This window comes from Typopeltis vanoorti, chromosome 3 (genome assembly GCF_054136105.1).
Source record: "Typopeltis vanoorti isolate ZY-2024b chromosome 3, IOZ_Tvanoo_1.0, whole genome shotgun sequence".
Lineage (NCBI taxonomy): Eukaryota > Metazoa > Arthropoda > Arachnida > Uropygi > Thelyphonidae > Typopeltis > Typopeltis vanoorti.
Window position 1 is genome coordinate 176068010 of NC_143551.1, and position 26422 is coordinate 176094431.

A 26422-nucleotide genomic window follows, 5' to 3' on the forward strand; every position below is an offset into this window, starting at 1 on the left:
ATAATACTATAGCAGTATCTAGATTATTATATTATATGACAGTGAAATTTGGCCAATAAATAAACAACACAAAGAATATAAGCAACTGAAATGAGATTCATGAGAACTGCAAAATACATTATTAGACAAAAAAAAAAAAAAAAGGAATGAAGATATTTTGAAAGAAGTAAAATCAACAGAAGAAAAACTATACAAATATAAACAAAATGAAATAAAATATGCAAACTGAATGATTAACATCTGATATTTATCCTAAACAATTTATAAATTATAAACCAACTGGGACGAGAAGGTCAGGTAGACAGAGCTATTAGATGATGATAATAAAATTAGACTGGAACAGATCATAATTTATATATCCATTATTAGAGTGATAGTGATGTTTTGCACTCAATAGCAGACTTTTCTTCTTGAAATGACAACCATATAATGAAAACTTATAAACATCAGCATTAAATTAAAAGCTACACTGCCTCTTTTTTATTTTATATTTCAATCACTGAAGAAAGTAAGAATGTCTTAACAAATTACCTGTCTCTTTTATAAACTGAAATATTACTTACCCATGTCAAAAACATCTATCACCTGTGCAACAAAACCATTATCTAGACATTCAGGATCTAGACAATCATCATTCCGGATTAAAACATAATCTTGAAGATTTATTTTTAGCATACCCAATGTAAATGATCTATGTAAAGAAAAACATGACGAAATGAATAATGAAATAAAACAATAAACCAACATATGAAGAATAGAATCTCAACTACCATCAATTCTTTTCTAACTGATGAGTGGCTCCAGAAAAAAAATTTAAATATTCTGGTGAAATCTTTCTTTAATACCAACTTTATACTAAAACTATTCAAAATAAGAAATGAGTATTCAAAGGAAAGGGAACTTCTCTATTTCAAATCTACTCTCATTAAGAAGTTTTATTTGATAATTTTTGTAACTAAGCATGCTTTTAAATTTATCCATGTATTTTAAAGATGACAAAATATCTTCTTCTTTTCTCTCTTCTATCATCTATGTGGATGATGATGAAGCCAAATGAACTCTTTCAACTTCTGTCTATCCCTGGGGAGTCCGAACAATTCTGTCCAGTTTGGTGTCACTTGTAATTTGGTTTTCAGGTCCTCTTTTATTCTGTCCGACAAAATATACTTAATTTTATCCAGCTAATTAGTAAAACAAAAACATTTTGCTGAAAAGGAGTAGTTTTACTAAGCTACACTTCTTTTCCTTCTACTTCTTTAATATCCCAACCTATTTTTTAAACTTCTTTCACCTCTCTCATACATCTATGAACTTTAACTTGGTGCTTGCTTCCTCTGTCTTGTAACTATTCCCTTCTCTCACTTTAACTTTAGCCGCCTGGTTGGCCGAGTGGTTAGCGTAACCGCTCTCCAGCCAAAAGGTCACGGGTTCGAATCCCATCATGGGCACAGATGTTGGTGATTGTCTGTGAAAATACTAGTGGTGGTCGGCGGTAGATGGTGTTGGTGTAGATGATGAACATAGCTGTAGTTGGTGGAGATGGAGAGTTGTGGATTAGGTGCCCTCCCTCAATGAGTCTTTGGACTACCTGGAGGTGCTATGTAATAATAACTCCTATACTTTTATCACTCATATGCAATTTCTAAAAAACATTTTTACATATTCTCACAATCCTTTCCTTTTTTCAACAAATTACACACTTTTGCCAGCCAATGAATATATTTTACAAGCATTATACTGAGTGAAATCATCCATACTGAATTTAACATCTATTATAATAGGTCCTGAACACTAATAATTGTTGTTGTTCAGGACCTCTATGGAGTGACAACTCACTGTGTGAGGCCCATCTTAGACAACATATAAAATCTATCATACCATTCCTTAAATTGTTCACTGTTTGCACTCTCACCATATCAGGCAATATATTCCATAGTTCATCCACACATCATGCCAAAAAGCCATTTCCCACCCTCTTTTACCACCTTCATTTGCATCTTCCAGGAATGACCCCTTGTCCTACAATATGAAAAATTTTTCAGTGTATAACTGGGAAGTTATAATCAACCAGTTGAAACTACCTTTCAACAGTTAAATGTCTCAATCATATCACCTTTTCATATTCTATGCACTAAACTCTGCAGTTCTATAACTAACACTGTATACAGTCCTGACCATTTTTTGTTATGACTTTGTATCGTGTCCAAGGCTAATTTATTCCGTTCATATCCTGTTGACTTGAAGGGAATAAATTAACCTTGGATCTGAGTACAACAATCCAGATGTGGTTTGATCAGGGCCTTATGCAATAGAACCACTATACTTATCTCTACTGATCAACACATTGTTCTCAATACTGCAGCAATCTCTTGCACACGACTGATATCTACGAGACAGCCCATTGAAAAAATAAAACCTTCACATTCTCACACAGATCATTAAGAGAATTTGGATGACCAGTTGCGTTATCTAAAAGCAATGTTCTGCTGTTATTTTTTAAATACAGCAGAACGATTGGAGCTTGTAATACACCCACTCTTAATGCTTAATGGGAGGAATGACATCATCATGCTCATGACGTTCTTTCTCTCGGCCTCTCGTTGAGGCTTGCATGTTTTTGCGTGGTAATTAAAACTCTTGTCGCGTATATAAAGGGATTGTCACAATTAATTTCGCTGTGTTAATCAAATTCCGCGTTAAGCAAGGGATAGCTGTAAATATTTCTTCACTAGCTTCCATGCACCGTCAATATCTCCCTTCTGCTATCCATGGAACTGCTCCAAGCTGATTTCTAAGATTATTATAATCACTTGCCATATAATTCCACATAAATTCCTTTCTCCTTGATGTCTATTCATTCTATAAGTCAAGACTAAATGGTCACTCTCTTGCCAAATGGAGCAAGGAATCTCAGTTACAACCAGATTCTCTGATGCTATGACCAAATCCAGAACTCATGTGGTAGAGGGAACATGAAACCTCTTGTTCCCTCTACTACATGCTACCCAAAACATTTGTCCATCCAGAATTCCAGAAAATTCCTTATTACTACATGCTGTTTCTTCTTCCTGATTTATATTATTATAGTTGTACATCTTCCATAATGATCACTCATTTTGCACTTGCCAAACTGAACTGCCTAAACATCTGCTCTTCACCCTTTGTGTTTCTGATCTATAGCAACATCTCACTGCCCTGCATCTGTCACACACCATATAAATTAAAGATACCAAGAAATTATATACTTGGTTTAATCCTTTATCCAAGTGTAAGCAAACAAAGTTTGCACCTGAAGTATTTTCAGGACTGGGGCAACTCGTGGTAAAGGTGGTATTACTTCACATCACTTGCCTTAGTATCCAATAATGCAAAGTACATCTCTTTGCAGACATGTATAATGCTATGTATTATGTGAAGGGTCACTACCCAAACTTTATTGAGGTTCTCTTCAGTAGGAGCCAAATCCAGAGATGATACCAAGGTTTAAGTAATGCAGAAGTCATATTTTCCTATACCAGCTGCCAAAAAGTGTCACACCTTATTATTAAATTACTCTGGATTATAGAAAGGTTGTTGGAAGCTTTTTTCACTTGCTTATACTAAAAATTAAAGATACCAAGAAATTATATACTTGGCTTAATCCTTTATCCAAGTGTAAGCAAAGTTTGCACCTGAAGTATTTTCAGGACTGGGGCAACTCGTGGTAAAGGTGGTATTACTTCACATCACTTGCCTTAGTATCCTATAATGCAAAGCACATCTCCTTGCACAAACTTTGTTTGCTTACACTTGGATAAAGGATTAAACCAAGTATATAGTTTCTTGGTATCTTTAATTTATAGTATAACCAAGTGAAAAAACTTCCAACAACACATAATATAGTTGCACTACATGTCTCACTGATTTTCACCAGAAAGATATCAGAAAAATCCTGAATAGGAACAACAGCCTTCTGGTTCTCATGTATTTGTTAACTGTAATCAGAATTTTGTTTCAGAAATAAGACTAATTCTATATTATTACTTGGCACTACAGCATGAAAGAAGCAACCCTCTATTCAAACCCTTCCAAAAAAAAAGGAGGGGGGATCCCCCACTTTGAGTCAACATTCAAATTATCATCCAATTAATCTCACTTCATGTCTCAAAAACAACAGAAAAGGTTATCAACAGATAACCACAACCTAGAGGCCCAATGATCAATTAATAAACCACCGACAAATTTTGCCATTCTTCATCCACAACCAATTCAATGTTTAGACACAAGCCATGAAAAGGACTGGAGAAACTAGTAATCACTTGACATTTTATTATTATTATGATTCAGGCCTCCATGGAGTCAAAAGACTCATCGTGGGAGGTCCTTCCTATAAAACACAGTCTATCATACCACTCCTTGAACTCACTGATGCTCTCTCACCACTCTATCAGGCAATGCATTCCACGGTTCAACTACCCTTCATGCAAAGGAACCACTCCTCACCCTCTTGCTCACAGCTTTCTTTCTTAACTTCCAGCGCCCCTTGTCCTCACTCCCTGCCCCCGTTCTACCAAGTGAAAGCACTCCCCCAGTGTCAACTCTGTAACTACCTCTCAACAGTTTAAAAGTCACAATCTATCACCTCTCCTTCTATCTACCAAACTCTGCACTCCACATTCTCTCAGCCGATACTCATAATCAACATTGTATAGTCCTGAAACCATTTTTGTTATCAACCTCCCACAGTTAATTTATCCCCTTCAAATCCTGGGAACCAAATTTGGTCCCCAGGGTTGATGATCTATCAATCATTGTCCCCAGTTCTCTTGTCTCCCCTACTTCCTCCAGTACAACTCCAACAACAGAGTATGCTGTCTCCTATCGATGTATCCCAAACATCAAGACTTTACATTTTGCTTCCTTAAACTGACATCTCCATTTATTTGCCCATGGAGTTCTGTCCAGTTTCTTCAAATCCTCTTGCAGGGCTGCCACATCTACACTATTACTAATAATCCTTCCTAGCTTCACATCATCTGCAAACAACTGAATATCTCCTTGCAATCTATTGACAATATCATTGATATAAATGTTAAACAATACAGGTCATAGTACTGAGCCTGTGGGACCCCACTTGTAACCTTCTGCCTCCTCGATATTGCCCCACCATACACAACTCTCTCTGGATTCAGGATTGGCTATCAGATAGCCAATCCTGAATCCAGTTGACTAATGACATCTAAACCCATGTGCTGCAACTTAAACATCAGCTTATAACGTGGCACCTGCCAAATGCCTATACAAAATCCAAAAAAATGGCAGTATATGCCTTTCCCTCATCAACTACCAGAATATCTTATTACCTTCTTGATATTTATTTTCTATGTTCTTGTCAAATTCCTCCCATGACTTTTGTTTAGCCAGTTTTACACAGTGCAGCTTTCTTACATTTGTCTCTGTATTCTCTAAGAGAACAAGCTGACTTATTTGCCAGGAACTTTTGATATATTTTCTTCTTTCCCTTCACTGCCTCTTTAACTTCCTGTGTCCACCATGGAGTTCTGATTTTTATATCCTTGCACACAACCTCATCACATGCCTCTCTGAATGATTCAATCAGTGTTTTCTTCAGGGCTTGCCACTGAATCTCCAAAGTTTGGTTCTTGCTTTCAAACTCTTTCATTTTTCCTTGAATAATATATCTGTATTTTAGTCTACAGTTCACATCTGAGGGACTCAACTTTTTATTCTCTTTAAAACTTTCTTAATGTTCTTCTTTTCAATATGAAATTCAATTTTATCCTGCTCAAGACTAAATGGTGAACACTTCCAATTTCAAATGCTCTGTACACTCTGGTGTCCTGCACCAGTGGGAAAACATCAATATCAACAATAACATAGTCAATGAGACTTTTCTTATTCCTTGCCTCTTCTCTCCATGTGAATTTGTGTACATTTTTATGTTGGAACATTGTGTTAGTAATAACCAGTCCATGTACTGAGCAGAAATCCAACAGGTATTTGCCATTATTATTAGCTTTGCTCTTTTCTCCAAATTTTTCCAAAATATTTTTATGTCTGACAATCATTTCCTACTCTGCTATTTAGATCCCCAACAAGGACCAACTTTTCCTTTTTCATTGTGTCAGTTGCTTTCTCTAAAGCCTCAAAAAATTCCTCCACTTCTACCTTAGTAGAACCTTCTGTGGGACCATAGGCACAAATACGTCTCATTGTCCAGTTCCCCATTGTCATATTTGCCCACATCACTCTACTTAAGACTGCCTGCCATTCAAGAAGATTAGCCTCGTATTTAGTTTTGAATACTATGGCTACTCCTTCTTTTCCTTGACTGTCATTGCCTGAATATAACATTTTGTATTTATTGCTCAGAAAGATCTCACCAGTTTTTGTCTTTTTTGTTTCAGTCACCCTATTACGTCGATCTGGTACTTATCCAATTCCTGAGCTAGCTCAATTTCTTTGCAATTCAGGCTTCTTATGTTGATAGTACCGATCTTGAACTCTGGTAATGTTGAGTTGGGGTAAGTTTTAGGATTTGTTCCAATAGCTGACTTTTGGCTGTTTGCCCTGGTTCCCCTGGCGAAAACAACGGGGGGGGGACTTGTTTAACCGGGCCCCAGCCCACATGAAATTCTGTCATGTTGTACCATCATTTGAAATTTTGGTTTAAGCCAATAAGAATACAATTTGGTTGGCTATATCCCAAATTGCCAGCCCATCCTCGTCTGTTCAGTATATAGGTAGATACTTGACAGGGTGCACCATGAGAAGGTGAGGATTGGACATTAGGTCAGAAGTCCTGGTCGGTTCTCTGCATTCCTTTGAAGGCTATGTGGAGGTCTCCTCTCAGCTATATAGCTTTGACCCTTAAGCACCCCCATGATTCAGTTTACATTATTATTACTCTCCTATCAACAATTTTCCTCCAAATTAGTCTATTACTTGTGAGCACTCTGATATTGTCATATATAACATTTCATACTTCTAAGGCACTCTGAATGAATCAACCTTGGACTTCCTTTGGATCTCTTTCCTATCATCTTAGCATGAAATACGTTTTGCAAACCTTTCCTCACTCATTCTATGTGTGAGCAAAACTAATCTAAGGTGGTATAACCATCTTAGATTAGTTTTGCTCACACATCTTGAATGCTAATAATGTCAAGTTTCTTTCTAATATCTTAGTTCTTAATATGGTTATGCCATTAATGCTATTTGTTCACTTTCTTAATTTTTATCATAACTCTCATATCTCTAGTCTTTGATCAAATGCTTCATTTCTAATTAACAAAAAAAAAAAAAAAAAAAAAGCTTTTCTTTTTGTTTCAGATCAAGGTCATTCCCAACACTTTTTTTTTAATGGAATGTATTTATCATTGTTCATCATGATGCTCCTCACAAGATGTGATCCGAACCCTTTGTATTATCTGCTATTCCTCTTTTGTCCAATTTGTATATTTCTTTCTTTATTAAGATTCAAGAGCTAATTCAATAGTGAATTGTTGAATCAGCAAAATTATTCTTCAAGATGAGTCATTTTAATTCCACTTACTATGAAGTGAAAGAGAACTGCATCACTTTTTCTAGTTTATAATTTTATTCACAACTATCAAATTCAGGAGGGCCTCCCACAGCTCTTTAAAAAATGTTATACTGCTAAATAAATTCTCTACAAATCCTCAGGGTCTCTGAACTTTGTAAAAATCAGAAATGTAAAAAAATAAAATTAGGCATTTTATTTTTATAGAGAACTTACAGAATAAGAAAAACATGTCAACTGGTTAAGCACAAGTTTTGGTCATCATCATCATGCGTATCAAGGATTTAGGCCTAGAATGGCCTGTTCCGGCCTTAGAAGTTATCGTTGAATCGTTTAAGGGACGTCCTGGTTTTCTTTTTCCTAATGGCTTGTACTTAAGGCTTGTTTTGGTAATCTTTCTGTTTTCATTCTTTGAAAGTGTTCCATCCATTTATGCTTATATTTTTTAATTTTTTCTATTACTGGTTCTTGATTTAATTCTTTCATAATTTCTTTGTTTCTTTTATGATCAAATAGGGTATACTTTGCAGTTTTTCTCATAAACTTCACTTTTCTGCTGTTATTAATCTTTGTTTGTCTTTTTTGTTTTATTGTCGAGATTTCGCTTCCATATTAAGACTGGTAGGGCTAATGTATTGTATACTTTTAGTCTGGTTTATTTTTGAACTAGGTTTGGTTTAAATATAGAGTTAATTACACCTGTTATTTTTAAATATTTTGCAATTTTATGTTTATATCTTTTTCATTTTCATATGTGATCATACATCCTAGATAGTTAAATGAATTCACCTGTTCTAAGATCTTGTTATCTATTACTATTTTAGTTCTTGCTGGATCTTGTCCTTTAAAGGCCATAGTTTTTGATTTTTCCATTGATATTATCATACCATAATCTTTGGCTATCTCATTTAGATCTAAAATAGTTTTCTGTAAATTATCTTCAGAATTTGTAATTATTATTTGGTCATCGGCAAAAAGGAGAGTGTTTAAGTTCACTGTAGGAGAAAGTTTAATTCCTTGATGTAAATTTTTATTCAATTTTATTATTATTTCATTTAAGTAGATATTAAAGAGTTGCTGAGAGGGGACATCCCTGTCAGACCCCCCCTCTCTCATATATGATAGCTCGTGATTTAATCTTATTTGTATCTGATTATTTTCATATATACTTGTGATAGCTTTTAGGATATTATTTGGTATTTGTCTTTCTTTTAATATGTTAAATAATATGTTTCTTTTAACTTTGTCAAATGCTTTTTCAAAGTCAATAAATGCAATGTGTTTCTAAATTATATTCTCTTCTTTTCTCTATTATTAATTTTAGGCAAAAGGCTGGGTCTATACATGATCGTCCTTATTACTAAATCCATTCTGTACTTCTAAAATAAAGTTTTCGGAATATTTCATTAGTTTGCTATTTAAGATTCTGCTATATATTTTGTAACAGGAATGTAGTATACTGATACCTCTGTTTTTTTATTAAAGATAGGAATCACAATTGCTTTTTTCCATTCTATTGGAAGGAATACCAGTTGAATAAATTTTATTTAAAAATAATAAGAGTCTTTCTTGGAATCTCTTTCCTGCATATTTATATAGTTCTGAACCTAGCTTATCTTCTCCAGGTGATTTTCTGTTTCTTGCAGGCTGATTTCTAATTCTTCTTTAGTTATTACTTTTCATTTTCATTAATTGTTTGCTAGTTGTCTTTTTTAAAATATTTGTCTGTCCACAATTCTGTGTAGTAGTTTAGAAATTCTTCTAATTTCAATTCGGTGTTTAATTTTATGTTTTCTTTGGTATCTGCATTTAAGTGTTTCAAAATCTTATATACATTGGGTCTTATTTTATATAAATCATGTTCTAAATTAGAAACAAATTTGTTCCGTGATTCTCTATGTCTTTTTCTGACTTCTCTTTTAGCTATGGCTCTTATTATTATTATTATTATTTGACACCTCCAGGAAGTCCAAGGACTCATCGAGGGAGGGCACCTGCTCTACAACTCTGTCTCCACTACTCAATCCACCAACTGACCACAACTACACCAACGTCATCTACCGCCGACCACCATCACTAGTATTTCCACAGACACTCACACACATCCATGCCCACGGCGGGATTCGAAACCGCAGCCTTTTGGCTGGAGAGCCGGCTTATTCTTTTATATTCTATTTCATCTTCTAATCTTTTACTGCTTAACCATTTGTGATAGGCTTCTTTTTTCTTTCTGATTATTTCTTTGATTGTATCATCCCAGTTTTTTCCTTTTATTGAATTTTTTGGTCTTTCCTAAGCCTTCATTTGCTACTGCCTTTAGTATCATTTTTATATTAAGCCATTCGATTTCTTCCTTTTGTTTTATTTTATCTAGATATTGGTTAATTCTTTATTCATATAGCCATTGCACATTTGTGTCAATCAATAGTCTAGTTTTCTAAACAAATGTTTCAAATTTTCTTTCTATTCTTATTACTTGTAGCCATTTCGGTAGTAATCTTAACTTTATTTTAACAAGGAAGTGGTCATTGCTTATTTCATATCCTCTGCGAACTCTAACATCTAGTGAAAATGTTGATGTCTTTTCATTTAATATAAAATAATCTAATACTGATTTTCATCCTCTTGCTGCCCAAGTATATTTATGTATGTCTTTATGTTTATAGAAGGAATTCATTATTTTTAGGTTATTATAAACTACAAAGTCAGTCAATTTTTTACCATTTCTGTTTAGAGTAAGGCAAGTTTTAGCGTAAAGGAAAAATTAAATATGAAAATAGATAATAGACTAAACAGAGGGTATGGTAAAAAGCCAGCTAAATAAACTTGATCAAATAATAAAGAAATTAGTCAAAATATTAAATTAGCAGTACACAATATTCAAACCAATTTTAACTTGTGGATTTGAAAGTAGAACTAGAAACATAACTGCCAATATAAGAGTTGTATGAAAAATTAAGGAAATGAACAGATGGCATAAATGGCTGAATCATATCAAAAACAAAGATTTTTTTTTTTTTTTTTTAGAAAGGGAAGCAATTTAATTGAATTCAAGAATGAGATGAGCAAAAGTTAAGGTAGTATAATAATTTAAACAGAATAACAGAGAGGGAGGTAACACATTTAGAAAAGATGGTGTTTGATGATAGGAGACCAGGAATATGATGCAGAGGAAGACCAAGATTAGGTGTAATCAGTGGTGAGCTATAAGGGGCTCGTGCAAGCCCTTTGTTAAATTTTTCTCAAATTTGCAAGCCCCTCGTTCTTCTTGTTGACTTTTTTATTTAAAAAAAAATAAAAAAAATTTTTGAAACATATTAAGCGACGGTAACCTAACAAAAAATTAGTCTATTCGGCAGTGTATAGATTATTTGGAATTATTGTTTCAACTCCTCTATAACAAATGCTTCCGAGTTTGAAAATAATATAAGTGCATGCGCTATCTTTACCCTTCTCCCTTCTGGTAGCCAATCGTATGGTAAAACCAGTAGCCAATCAAATGTTTTATAAAAGATTATAAAAGTTTTCATTCTTATTATATTTTGATAGTTAAAAAATGTTTTTCTTATGTAAGATAAATTAACACAGTTGATTGTGTGCAAATATTTCATGTTTAGATCATGAAATATTTGTTTAAAAATGATAGCCTTTAGAGGTTGATTGTCCTCTCATACTTTTTGATTGGAATTTGTACACAAGCTGTATTAATAAAAGTTTTGGTGTGAAATATGGCTGTTTTTTTTTTTGCTCGACGATGCGAGCCTTTTGTTAAAATTTTCATAGCTCCCCAGTACTTTAGCATATTAAAATGTAAAATCCAACAGTACTAGAAGCCAAAGAAATTCAAGATGAAATTTGGAAGAAATCTGTAAATAGGAAACTATTACTAATGCAAACTTAATTATGCAATGCTATCACAGTATCCTGTACACCCTTAAAGGTACAAATCGGAAAATGATGACGATGATGATCTGCAATCAAATAGAGACAGTCAGTAATATACAGAAGGAAGATAGGAGGTGAAAAAATGTTTTATACACCCTCTGTCCAAAAAGAAACCGAACTTTTTGAAAACAGAAGTGAGTGGTGCCACTTGTATCTTTTTGTTGTCAAAAGCGGCAACCTTCATTAGTGTCAACTATTTATGACATCTGTTTCATTAGAAGCCGAGTTATAGTGCCAAGAGTGACAGTGTGTTTTGACGAATGGGTGGAAAAGTTTCAAATGGAGAGTTGCGATTGACTTTTGTGTTAAACTTGGAAAAAGTTTTACCGAAACGCATCAAATGCTTCAAAAAGCATACGGTGATGAATGCTTATCCCATACTCAAGTTTATGAGTAGTTTAAGCAATTTCAAAGTGGTGGTTGTGAGACCCTTGAGGATGACGAAAAGCTGGGCCATCCCAAAACTGCACTGAGCAAAATTAACATCCAAAAAGTGCGTGATTTCATCAAAGAAAACCTGAAATTGTCCATGAGATTGATTGAAGATGAATTGGGGATTCCAAAATCAACTGTGCACAACATTTTGACAAAGAGTTTGGGCCTTCATAAATTGAATTTGTGATTTGTTCACCACAAGTTGACTGACGACCAAAAAGTGTATCGAAATGAACACTGCAAGGACCTCATTAAAACCACTCGTAAGGACTCAAACTTTCAAACATCCTTGAAATGATCATTACTGGTGATGAAACATGGTTTTGAGTATGACCTCGAAACAAAGTGCCAGAGTGATGAGTGAATACCACCAGAAGAGGGGCATCTGAAAAAAAAAGTAGCTTGGAGAATTCAAAAGTAAAGACAATGCTGATTTGTTTCTATGATTCCAAGGGCATTATCCACAAAGAATTCGTTCCACCTGGCCAAATGGTCAATTGTGAGTTTTATCTTGAAGTTTGAAACGATTGATAACGAGAAATTTGTCCAGTATGGCATGAATATCATGATGCAGGCAGCTGGTCACTTTTGCACGATAATGCACACCATCTCATTGTTCAAACATCGTGAGACAGTTTTTGAGCAAACGCCAAGTTTGTGTGTTGGATCACTTGCTGTATTCACCTGATCTAGTACCTTGTGACTTCTTTCTCTTCCTCCGACTTCATTTGATGATGAAAGGAAAGCAATACGACACCACTGAAAACGTTCAAGCGGCAGTAACCACGACCCTCAACCCAAAAACCGATATAAAAACTCATTTAACGAATTAATTGACCATGCCAAATGGTGTATCGAAACTGAGGGAGAGTATATTGATTGAAATAAATGATTTGAATAATTATAATTGGCCTGTATTTTATTTTCTATCAAAAGTTCGGTTTCTTTTTGGACAGAGGGTGTATATCAGCACTGGATGCAGAGGATAAGAATTTTTCCACCATCCTATTATCATCAGACCTCCATGAAGTTAATATCTTAAAGTAGGTCCCTCTGTCACTCACTCACTCACACATACACACACCTCCTCATCTCATGGTGCTTTAAATACACTCATATTCTCTGCAGTCACCATGCTCGAGTAATGCACTCCAATCATTTTCCCACTTTCTATGAGGGAGAGTATATTGATTGAAATAAATGATTTGAATAATTATAATTGGCCTGTATTTTATTTTCTATCAAAAGTTCGGTTTCTTTTTGGACAGAGGGTGTATATCAGCACTGGATGCAGAGGATAAGAATTCTTCCACCATCCTATTATCATCAGACCTCCATGGAGTTAATATCTTAAAGTAGGTCCCTCTGTCACTCACTCACTCACACATACCTCCTCATCTTATGGTGCTTTAAATACACTCATATTCTCTGCAGTCACCATGCTCGAGTAATGCACTCCAATCATTTTCCCACTTTCCATGCAAAAATCTGCTTCTCAAGTTCACTGCTCAAATCATCCTTTTATTGCTTCAATAGATGACCACTTGTCCCCCCCCCCCTGCAAACCCAAACCAAAACGTGATGTTATTAAAAACCTCTTCTACTAATTCAATAAAAAAGCACTTACCAAATTATCTATCATATTCCCACAATCCTTGCCTTTGTTTCCTATCCACTAGACTCAACAAAATACTTTTGCTTAACCTTTTTTCATACTCAACATTCGAGACATCAGAAACCACCTTAGTTAACTGCATCTGGATCGTTTCCAATATTTCTTCATCCTTTTGAAAACCAGGTAACTAAATCTGTGCACAATGAAACCAGAATCGCCTTCCTTCTACAAGTCAGTGTCCTCAGTATCATTGCCAGAATTAATTGTGCTGTCCTCACAATTTTAGTAGAATAGGAACCTAAATTTTAGGTTCCTATCCACTACCAAATCACCACAGATCTCTTAATTCCTCCACCTCCTCCAACATATACCCACTAATTGTATACTCCGTATTCCTTCTTTGTTTTCCAAATTTTAAAACTGCACACTTTTTGGAACATTGAAATTGCAACCCCATACTTATGCCCATTTACCCAGTCTATTTAAATCCTCATATAAAGTCATAACATACTCTACTCCTCACTTCTTCCCAACTCCATATCATCTGCAAACAATTGAATATCTGCATTCAAAGTTTACCCAATATTAACAAAAAACTTAAAGAGCAAGGGCCCTAAAGCACACCACTAGTGATTCTCCTCTTCTGGAATATATTGATTCCCCATGATGATAATAATATTACATTTTGCATAAACCCTCTCCAGACAAAAACATACCCTCTCAAATTCCAGGCCATTCCATTCCTTTCTTATCTATTTATACATTCTTTTTTTTTCTGGCATCCACATTTCTCATGCTGCACCCCCCCCCCCCATTCACCCAGACTATCTTGCACTCCTTTGCATTCTCCTAACTCATGCTATTCAGTTCTCCATTCATAAGCACTCCTTTAACACCTCCTTTCTTATTCATATGCTCCTCCACATCACTTTCTTAGACCCATTCACCCACAGTCATTACTCTTCCTTCCAGCAGCAACCTCTCCAGATGACACACACACCAAAACCATTCAAATGCAGTCCATCACTCTTGTACAGTTTCACTCATTCCACATGTTCACAAACTGTACCCCTTTTTTCTGTATACATTTCTACTAATATAGCAATCATAATCCTTGTTCTCTGACTCATCTTGTCACTGCATACCTAGGCAACACACTGATTACTTTTCCTATCACACTATAATCTTTTAAGTTCCTCAACAACCTCCTGATATCCAGTCTTACATTCTCTGGCTTTCCAATTAAGTCATATGTTCCTACCAACAGTATCAACTGTTTTGTTCACTTACTCTCTGCATCCATCACCTCAATCACTACTTATTCTACCTCTCAGGAAAACAAACCTTGTGCATGCATCTTCTCATCCACCTCACATTAATCTTCCATACATATCTACAATTCTCTTCATTTCACTCTGCCTCCACTCCATCTCTTACTTCATCTTTCAAATCTGAAATCAAACAGGAAATGCAGATAAAAAAGAAAATGTAGAAAAAAGGTAGAAAGCAGTTGCATGAGGAATACAAAACTCATGTTGAGAAAGTGAGTATAGTAATAAAGAAAGAAACAGAACATACATACTGAATAATCACCACTGTGGCTAAACTGATAGGAGACTTGTAGCCAATGTGTGGGGTGGCTTATGTATATTCACTCAGAGCTTATCTTTCCCTTGTTCTTAATTTTCTACATGCTTTAATTTTTTAAAATTTTTATATACCTATTTATACACAAACACATATGCATAATATTCTAGTTCTAGAACCTGATTCAGCCAAGTGCAACAAACTCCTATCTATCCACAGTATATCAGTGGGAAAAAAGATCAAAAGTGTCTGGAGATTGGCTAAGATTATCTAGAATTCTGGCAAGCATACAAATGATTGTTGTGCCAGGTATAATCCCTGACGCTTACTTTATACCTTAGCATAGCTACTTGAAGGATCAGTACTGATGAAAAGGTAAAGCCAGATTCAGTTGTGAGCATCAAAATCTTTGAAGGAGATAACTTCCTTCTTAGGAGTTGGATTAAAGAAAAATCAAAAGATTCAGAGCATCATGTGAGGCTAAGAGAGCAATACAGATAACAACAAAATATGATAGAGCCATTAGATTTTAAACCAAAAAAAAATATGGAGAGGAGTTTCTATGCAACTTTCTTAATGTAGCATGATAGAAAAAAGCATGAATGGTACCTTTGGGACAAAAAAAATTGTTCAACTGGGAAAAGGGTAATGCGATTGAGGAAGCTGAAAGTTAACTCTCATAAAAACACACGGTGATGGTGACATATTCAGTAAGAAAAGCAAAAAAAAAAGTGCAGCAAGAGCACTGCTTAGTCAAACAAGTCAAGAAAAATCTAAAGTAGTTCTTTCAATATGTGAACATACAAGTAAAGAATAATCGGAAGTTAAGTAATCAATGAGCATTTTATTATGGTATTATTACGATGTGATACCCCCTAGAACTCGCTGCAGGAAGGCATTTCATACCACACAACATGACATCTACACCACTACTGAATCCTCTACCTACATACTATATCATTTATTATCATCTTTTATATGGTTACTCTATGGAATCAAGACTCATTGCAGAAGACATGCTCTATCCATTAACACAATACTTATTATATATCTCCTTACACCTTCACTGTTGGAGCACTCACAATCACCTCTGGTAATTCAATCCACTCATTTCGCATTCTCCAAATAACGAACCTAGTCCACACACACACACCTCTACTAACTGCTCTCTTGGACAACTTCCAAGTGTGACCCCTTGTTTATCCCCCACTCCCCCATGTATTGAAAAATTTCTTCTGTGTTAATCTTATAGAATCATTTTGGTAACTTATAAGTTTCTATCATATTCCCCTCTCCTCCACCTGTTAGCAAAATTCTGCAACTCACACAACCTCTATCTATCCTCATAGGGAACATTCTGCAGACCTGTCACCAGTTTGGTCAGTCATCTCTAAATCCTCTCCACCACCTCCCAATCCCCAAGAAACACAGGTGACCAAATCAGTGCACAGTAGTCAACATGTGGCTGAATCATAGCTTTATAAAGAAGGATAATAACCTGCCTACCTTTACTTGTCAATGTGTTCGTCAGCATCCAAGTAATCCTCTGCACTATTTTGCTAACTCTTGCAATATGGCTTTTGAATTTCAAATCTCTATCCACCATTGTGCATTACCTTACATTTTACAACATTGAATTGGCAAACATTGTCCTTTGTCAACACTCTACATCATCTTTAGCAACTAATGCCCTCCCTATTTTTGCATCATTGACAAACAACTGAATATCTCCCTTCAAATCTTCTGCTATATTATTAATGTATTAATTAAAAAGTAGTGGTCCTAGTACAGGACCCTAGGGCACTCCACTAGTCGCCCTCATTTTCCTTGATTCCACTCCGCCATACACAACCCTCTGATGTCTGTCTATCAGTCACCCTCTCCCCCAATCCAAGCCACCAGCCTCATATCCCTTCCTATTTGCTCCAAGTTATGTAAAAGTTTTTCAAGCAGTATTTACTACATACTAATAATACTTCTGTGTGTGTGTGTGTTAGCTCTCTGGTTGATTTGTATGCCGCTTGCAAGACTAGTTCATGGGAGAAAAAGCCCTGCTACCTCCATATGAGATTGGGCTAATTAACCTTCATCTGAAAAATGTCCATATAAATATTCTGCTCATTGTAATGAGAAACTCAGGTCATTTTCAAATAAAATGTCAAGTAAAATGCAGACTCCTCCTTTCTTCTATTCCTCTTGCCCACACACTGCACTATTGTGCTATAGGTCTTGTGGCCTTTCGTGTGTGTAGACCAGATATAAAAAAATAAAATAAAATAAAGGATACAACATCCTATCATTCTTTCAACTACACTATGAAGACGATTCAGTTATTCATCCAAAACCTGAGTAAGGATGGAGCGGTAAGTATGACTACATACTTACTAATGAGCAAGTAACAGAAAAGGTTCATGTTGAAGGGAACTGCTAACTTCTTGGAACAGAACAGAATGCCAAAACTGAGGTTTTAAATTACAGGTCAGTCTGCATTTGAAGTGCCAGTTAATGGTTGGGGCTAGAGAGGTTGGTGAAGGGTAGAATTCAAGGCTGAATTGATACCAGTAGGATTTCTATAGAGGTTAACATGGATTTGTTAAACAAAGGTAATTTAACAATTTATTACATATTAGATGACAGTAATATAAGACAAGTAAAATGCATACACAGTTGTATACTGTACCTACACTTTGCAAAGGCTTTGGATATTAGATTAGCAAGTCTAAGAGGACCTGGCTGTCAGGAAGATTTGAACAGACTGAATGAACAGGAGAATGGCCTACTAATTCATTACTGCAAAATAGAAGATATTTTGTAATTAGTACATTGTCAGTGTGTGTTGTGTAAACAATGATTTTGTTGTATGGTAAGATTTAGAAATTTGGAAGACGAAGACAAATTATTATGTATTCACTAAGTGGCACCTTTACATAACTTAGCATTGATGGAGAATGAAGATCTAAAATTAATTATTATTATTATTATTTAGGCCTCCAAGGAGTCAAAAGAATCATCGTGGGAGGTCCCTCCTAGGAACCACAAAGTCTATCATACCACTCCTTAAAACTCATTGACTGTTCTCGCTCACACCACTCTATCAGGCAATGCATTCCACAGTTCAACCACCCTCCATGCAAAGAAACCACTCCTCACCCTCTTGCTCACAGTTTCCTTTCGTAACTTCCAGGAAGGGTCCCGTGTCATCACTCCTTCCTGCTGTTCAACCAAGTGAAAGAACTCCCCCCCAGTGTCAACCCTATAACCACCTCTCAACAGTTTAAAAGTCTCAATCATATCACCTCTCTTTCATCTATCCACCAAACTCTGCAGTCCTCATTCCTTCAACTGATCCTCATAACTAACATTGTACAGTCCTGAAACTGTCTTTGTTATCTGCCTTTGTACCCTTTCCATGGTTAATTTATCCCCTTCAAATCCTGGAGACCAAATCTGAGAACAATAGTCTAAGTGTGGTCTGATCAGGGTCTTATACAAAGGAATGATAACTCTTTTATCTCTGCAGGTCAGCGTTCTTCTCATTATTGCAGCAATCGTCTGTGTTACCTTCACCACCTTTGCAATATGTCCCTTGAATTTCAGGTTTCTATCAATCATCAACCCTAGATCTCTTGTCTCCCCTACTTCCTCCAGTATAGCTCCTCCAATAGGGTATGCAGCATCCCATGTGTCCCAAACCTCAAGACCTTACATTTTGCTGCATTAAACTGACCACATTTAAGGACTACATTTAAAAAAAAAAACTGTGAGGAAAATACAACAGACTATAGAAGAAATGATGAGGGGAAACACTAATATGCACAATTTCTGAGATTATGGTTCCGGTCTAGAAGCACTGAGTCAGTGCCTTGTACAGTCGAACACTTGTACACTGAGTCAGTGCCTTACTGCAGTTCCTTTGTTTTTGATGGGGGGGGGGAGTGATTATTTTTAACTAACAGCTGCAAAGTAGGTATATAAAAATGGCTTAATTTATAGACAAGGCCCAATTTCTCTCTCTCACATATAGTAGGGTTCTGATAAAAATATCTGATAGTTTTCTTTTCGAATTCTGTGAAATAAAGGTAGTTCTTCATTATATACATCTAGTTTAATGTAATTCAATTCAGTTTTTCACTTATAATTTATTTCAGATTTGTAATTTACATTATAACTTACACACAAATGCTCATTTACCTGGCCGAATCCCTGTGACCACTCATTCATAGCCAAATCATAAGAAAAATCAGAGATGACTTACTTGTAATGTAGTTCATTAGGCCGTCTTCTATCAATAGATCGTCCGTCACCGATCCATTGAAACGATTCTTTCATGTTGACATCAAAACGAATTTATTCTGTTCTATGGCCACAAAATGTATAAAAATGATTAAATGGTAAAACTATGCGAAAGAAAATGTAAACATTTTACAGTTATAAAGATTAAATAAAGCAAACAGATCATATCATTTCCGTTCAGTGACTCGATGTTATTGAATTAGAGAGGAAACCACATGGTTGAATAAAGCGGGAAATTAAGATAAGCAAAACGTGATACGAACTTCGAAACGGAAAAATGTTTACCCAGGCCGATCAAAAGTCCTGGAATGTTTGCTGAAGATCATCGTTTCCCATAGCTCGGAAGAACAGATTTTTTTTTTTTTTTTTCATGTATTTTTTTGTGGCGTCCATCACATTATATACATATACATATACATACGTGTGTGTGTGTAGTTTCCTGGAATAAATAAATAAATTTGTAATGCTAGCAAAAATAATTATATATATATATATATCAGATTTTATATATATATCAGATTTTATTTATATATATATATATATATATATATATATAAATAAAATCTGATGTATTTTACTGATATTTGGCTTTGTTTCTAGAAAACTCAGGTTTTTCATCCCGTAAAACACGCAGTTTAGAGAAAGTACTTGCTTCGGAAGTATTTCCAAACAACCACAACTGTTATCATAATATCGACACAGAAAAATCATCGCGTCTTGGCTAATCAGAACCTGTTGAGAATGTACACACTGAATAAGAAATCTCTATGCAAATGTACCACTAATCCTACCTTTATTCAACTTCCAGGGATGACCCCAAGTGCTAGCCAAGTACTGAAACATTTTCCCTGCATCAATCCTATAAAACCCTTTAAGCAACTTACATGTTTCTATCATTTCACCTCTTTTTCTCCTATCAACCAACTTCTGCAACACACACACACACACACACACACACACACACACACACACACACACACACACACACACACACACACACACACACACACACACACACACACACACACACACACACACACACACACCCTCAATCTATCATCATAGGGAACATTCCACAGCTACTCACTATCTTGCTCACTCGCTTCTGAATCTTCTCCACCACTTCCTGATCCTCAAGAAAACCAGACTTGAGCACAGTAATTCAGATGTGAGCGTATCAACGCCTTATAAAGAGGAATTGCAACTTCTCAATCTCTACGTGTTAATGAATCCTTCAATAGCCAAGTAATGTTACGGGCTATCTTAGCAACCTTAGCAATATGTCCTCTAAACTTTAACTCTCTGTCTACTCCACCCCCCCTCTAAATCTCTAGCTTCATTTATTTCCTGGGGTACAGTGCCATCAATGTAGGCTGACCATATTTCCTTGAGACAAAGACGGGACATTGGAATGGCAAAAACGGGACGGGGGTTATGTAATATTCTGTATTCATGAAAAAGTAAGACGATTAAAAAAGTTTACTTTGCCCAATATGTATGGTGATAAAACGTTGGTAATTATTGATTCTGATTTGGTACGTTCTGAAGAAAATTTTGGTTCATAAATTTTATTGATCAATGTCGACAAGCAGTCATTTGCGCAAAAACATTGGCCGTGACCCACAGTATGATAAGCAACAAGAGCTTCACTTGCTGCAATTTTATCACTTTCATTATCACCATCACGTCTCACCATAAACAAGCTGACGTTTCTAACTGAATCCAAAGTCTTCTCAGCATCCTTATGTTTCTGGTTAAGTAGATGTTGATTGATGTCGCTTCTGCCTTCATCAGCAGCAGAAATATAGACATTACAATGTTGGCATACCACTTTTGTTGCATCACTACACAGCTTGTTTAGATTAATAAATTTCAATTCTTTCTGGAGATCGTCATTGAAACTGCACTTTTCCTCTTTGACATTGCAAGGATAGACTTAAAGGTTTAAAAATTAAAACTTGAAACTTTTAAAATGATGAAATTTAAACCACCGGTATTGAATAAGAAAGCTACCGGTTAACATACAGGCCAACAAAAACTAACGCTACAGCAGAACAGACGCCGCGTCAGAGAATCGAAAGTGTTGCCAATATGCATTTTCACTGCAGATATCGATATTTAGTATCGAACAATGCGACTCCATGGTTATACATATTACTGGTATCCATGATATTGATTAATGATCGACCAATATTAAAGTATATTTATAGGTTTTATTAAAAACGGGACGAAATTGACATTTTTATTAAAACGACGTTTCGGCTGTGAAATATGAAAAAAAAAAAAATTGTACTGTCCCGTTCAAAATGATAAGTATGATCAGCCTACATCAATGTGATAAATGGCTTGTAATCCACTTTTCCCAAAATGCATAATTTTCCATTTCTTCACGTGTGTCTACAAATGTTCAATGGCATGTGTCCAATAGAGGATATGTATGTCTAGTTACTTCAGATGTTGATTTAGAGTAGTAGAATTTGCACAAGTGATCGATGATTAATTGGTGAGACTTTTGGTAGTAAGAAGTCAACTATTCTTGACCCGTTTTTATTATTTTGGAAAGAACTTGAATAGTTTGAAGGTACACTATTATCTCAATTTTGTTTGGAATAGGTAGAAAAGATGCTTGCTTCCATGTATCGAGATGAGTACCGGCTGAGTAGAAGATAGTGTAGAAGCGACATTGAACAGGTTGGTTGTATATATATAAATATCTACCAAATTGCGCTCAAAAGCTCAACTTTTGAGTGCAATTTGGGAGATAAAGTCAGAACCAAGACTTTCTTGGTATATAGTTTATTTAAGATCTGTGATGTATTTTTGGTGAAAGACCACATATGATGCACTGTTTCTGCTATGATAGGAGGTAATCTGCATTTGTCATCTATGCAGAAAGAGAAGAGGTGCCATATCAGAGGTCAGCGCTTTATTTTTAGGTGCGTAACAATAGTGCGATCTGAATGAGAGACGAAAGATAGATAGATAGATAGAGAGAGAGAGAGAGAGAGAGATGGAAGCACAGAAAGTGAGTAGTGAGTTTTTTGTTAGTCTTTTCAAGTTAACATTTAGATTTTCTGATAGTTGTTTTGCATTTATTGGGTGCTTCAATGTCAGGTTAGTGTGAACCTGAAGTTATTTTCCAAGTTGTATTTTTTTCCTGAACTTCCTTGGTACACCTGTTATTAATAATTAGAAAGTGAAAGTGAATTTGATTAGAGGAGAATGAATGCATTCATGCTAATGAGAATAACTTCTGAAATTCGCTCAGATAAGATGTTTGGATCGGAAGAGTGAAAAGTATTGTCTGACTGGTAAGAAGATCAATTCTAAAGGTAATCTTCCTCACTTGGGATTATGAGTGGATGGTGAGATAGAATTATAAGGGGGAAGGAAACTTGCACAGGAATATGGTCTGAGGTACTGGAAGGAGAGGCGACCTAAAGGTCACTTCTGATTAAGAAAAGATCAAGAGACGGTATTGGGGGACTGGAGAAGTTCATGAGGTATTCGGGTTGGTAATGCACAATTTTTATCTGATTTTCTCTTTCAGTCGTTTCCGACTGTAGGTGACTTGTAGGCATTGCACATAAAGTATTCCTGGTGAAGTTTTTACAGGGTAGTTCACCATTGCTTCCCCCACCCCCAATTATATCCGGGCTCCGGACCAGCATATGGTTAGGACTAGGCTTACCATATGTCCCGGTTTGATCCGGACTGTCCCAGTTTGAAGATATGATCCAGACGTCCCGGCCAGTTTGTCATTTTGTCCCGGTTATTTGGTAAAAATTTAAAAGTGCAGAATATACACGCAGTACAAAAAGTGCAGCCTCGGAAAATGGCGATTAAGCAACACGAATACCCCACTTTCACTCTGGCCTGTATGCTGCGTCGAAAGTCATTGTTGAGCATGTGCAATCCAGTGCTCCTCAGAATTTTCAGTGGCTCATGGTGGGCGTTCGGACATAAAAAATCACTTGACATGTGCGAAACATAAGGCTAGTCTAGCAGCGATAGGAACTTCCTCTAAGATATTGTCATATTTTAAAGGTGCCGATCCAAGTGACAAAGAATTTTTAATAGCTGCTAAAGAAGCAACATTTGCATTTAATGTTGCTATTCCCAATCTCAGCTTTAAGTCTGCCGATTGTTCATCTAAACTGATATCAAAGCTTTTTGAAAAAACAAAGTTTAGGCTGGGTTGAACAAAATGTGAAGCTGTCGTTGTTAATGTGATTAAGCCACTGTTGTTTCAGCAACTTTGTGAAGATTTAACAAAACAAATTTTGTGACGATATCAATTGATTCTTCCAACAGGAAAGAAATTAAAACTGTGCCATGTGTTGTGCGGTATTTTGCACAAGATTGTGGAGTAAAAGTTAAACTTTTAGACTTTCAGTCAGTTCCCAGTGAAACTGTAGAAATACTGAATACAGTTATGAAAACTCATAATATAATAAAAAAAAATATTGGATTTTGTGGAGATAACTGCAATACCAATTTTGGGGGTGTAAAACGGAGAGGAGGAAATAATATTTACAGTCGATTGAAGAAGGAACTAGGAAGAAATATTGTGGGAATTGGTTGCGGTGTTCACATCGTTCACAGCTGTCTTCAAACTACAGTTGATGTTCTAACTATTGAAATATTGAGCTTTAGTAGTCAAAATTTATAAATATTTCCACATTTATACGGTTCGAGTCACTCAACTAAAAGCGTTCTGTGAATTTGTAGATGTAGAGTATAAAAAGGTTCTTCAAATGGCAACACCCGTTTTCTTTCGCTACTTTCAGCTATTGACAGAATACTTGAAATCTATGAGGGACTGAAATCATATGAAATCATACTGAAATGATAAAACAGTTCTTTGATAATGATTGTGGTGAAATGTATTTATGGTTTGTGCACAGGCAACTCAAATTGTTTAACAAATCTATCTTGATTATGGAAAGTACAAAAGCGAGTGCAACAGATATTGTCATTGAACTTAAAAAAAATAAAAACAAATCTTGAGGAAAGGCGTGATAATAAATTTATACCTCAAGAAGCAAAAAAGCTTTTTAGAATACTGGAAAATAATGGAAGTATTAATATTAATACAATACTACAAGAGTTTACAAAATTTTATGACTGATGTCTTTCTTACATTGAGCTTTGGGAAAACAGTTTTGGTGGAGCAGAATCTTTTACTTGGATAAACAACAATGAATTAACTTGGTCGGAAATTGAAGCTTTAGGTGAAAAACTTAATGAAACTCTTGCAAATAATGCAATAAACATGGATGAATTGTTTGATGAAGTGGTGATTGCAAAATCTTTGTTCCCCAAACTATGACATTTTGAAAAATACAAGTTGCGAAGAAAAATGGATACAACTATTTAGTCATTTCAAAGAAAAGAACATTTCATTGCCCAATCTTGTGCAAATTATAGAATACATTTTCAGCCTGCTAGGCACATCTTCACCTGTTGAAAGGATATTCTCAATAACGAATAACATATGGTCTGAAAATAGAGGTAGAATGGCTGAATTAACAGTAAACGCTGTTTTGCACTGCAAACTTAATAGTGAACTAAATTGCAGCGAAATTTTCGACGCGATTAAAAATAACAAAGAATATTTAAAGAAAGTTCACGCTAGTGATAAATATTAATAAGTTTTTAATAATAAGTTATGTTCAGTTAAGAGTAATTAAAAATTATTACTACGAAATGTTTTTTGTTAACCACTCCGTTATTTAGCCTTTTGAATCATAAGTACTTAGCATAGAAGGCGTTGCTTTCTGTTTTGAGCAAACTCTCAAATATGTCCAGGTTTGATAAAAATATTTTATGGTAAGTCTAGTTAGGATGTATTCATGACATAATCCATGTGTGTTCACCGAGCAGGTTTGCCTATTCTGGAGGGACGAAAAACCCGAGTTTCCGGGTGAAACTCTCCCTACCACCATATGAGACCGGCTAAGTCACCTTTCGTCGAAACACCATCTCACTAACTCGCCTTCCAGATAAAGTTTCCTCACATCATTGACGGAATCCAACTTAAGTCTTTCCGAGCAAAGGGCTTCGTCTATACTGACTGAGCTACGGTGGCGCTAATGTACAATTTGCGTGAGATTATTGCTTATAGCAAATATTTCTTCATCTCTTCAAGCTTGGGTAGAAATTGGTAACGGAAAGTCATTTGGAGTTGAGTTCATTGAGGATAGCTAGCTAGATGACACGTTTTTGTTAACTAGAATGCAGAAAGTTTAGTTTCAGGAATAAGAAGTTTTAGAGAGCGGAATGGTTTTCAGAATTTGGGGAACAGTAAATACAGAAGAGAAGCGTTACTGAAGAGGGAAAGGTAACCTTAAGCCAGAAGAGATCACAAGCAGAAGATTCTAAATTTGATATTCTCCAGCAATCAATATCGGATCCCACACAGTAAGTAACATGTGTGGCAACACATGTTACTTACGAGATGACAGGATTATGATGACAGAACATGTTACTTATGAGATGACAGGATTATGTGCCAGCTGACCAAGTCACCTGTCTAGTTACTGTTATGTTCTGGAATGTGTAGTATTTACTGGCCATCGTGTGTGACCATTTTGCTGCTGTAAGCTCGAAATGGACAAGGTTTGGGTCTCTACGTTTCTGTAATTCACACTACATGGAATAAAAAGTGGTCGAAAAGGAATAGAAGTTGAAGCTCCCTACTCTGGACACGAAACAGAGCATTGTTTCACTTTAGACCTCCATTAGGTAGGATGGGGATGTTTCACTGGTTGATGAAGAGCAACTACCGCCTAGTGGGTACAGTTTACATTTCCTCAAACTAGGACGATATCATTTTACAGTATGATGCTCTCGTGTTTGTTTATAGGAAAATAGTGATAATAATTAAAAAGCGTTATGTAGTTTTTAAATTATAAAACCAAAATTCTGCCTTAGTAAACCAAGGCATTTTTCATTGGGCCAAAAATAAATGCTCTACACTATATATATACATATATATATAT

At 35.6% G+C, this 26422-nt stretch overlaps 1 protein-coding gene across 5 annotated transcripts in view; it reads right to left on the reverse strand.

The window, feature by feature from the left end:
- Positions 1 to 26422, reverse strand: part of Orc1 (origin recognition complex subunit 1) — a 207565-nt gene that overhangs the window by 172975 nt on the left and 8168 nt on the right. For 2 of the 5 annotated variants that reach the window (XM_090416224.1, XM_090416223.1), the window contains exons 2-3: positions 17810 to 17915; positions 564 to 691 (exon numbers count right to left, since the gene is read on the reverse strand). In XM_090416224.1, coding sequence (XP_090272350.1) covers positions 564 to 675 — 112 coding nt within the window. In that variant the 5' untranslated portion in view covers positions 676 to 691; positions 17810 to 17915. Of the gene's footprint in view, positions 1 to 563; positions 692 to 17809; positions 17916 to 19380; positions 19555 to 26422 lie in introns of those variants that run through there. The other 3 variants (XM_090416222.1, XM_090416220.1, XM_090416225.1) reach the window with 3 other exon arrangements.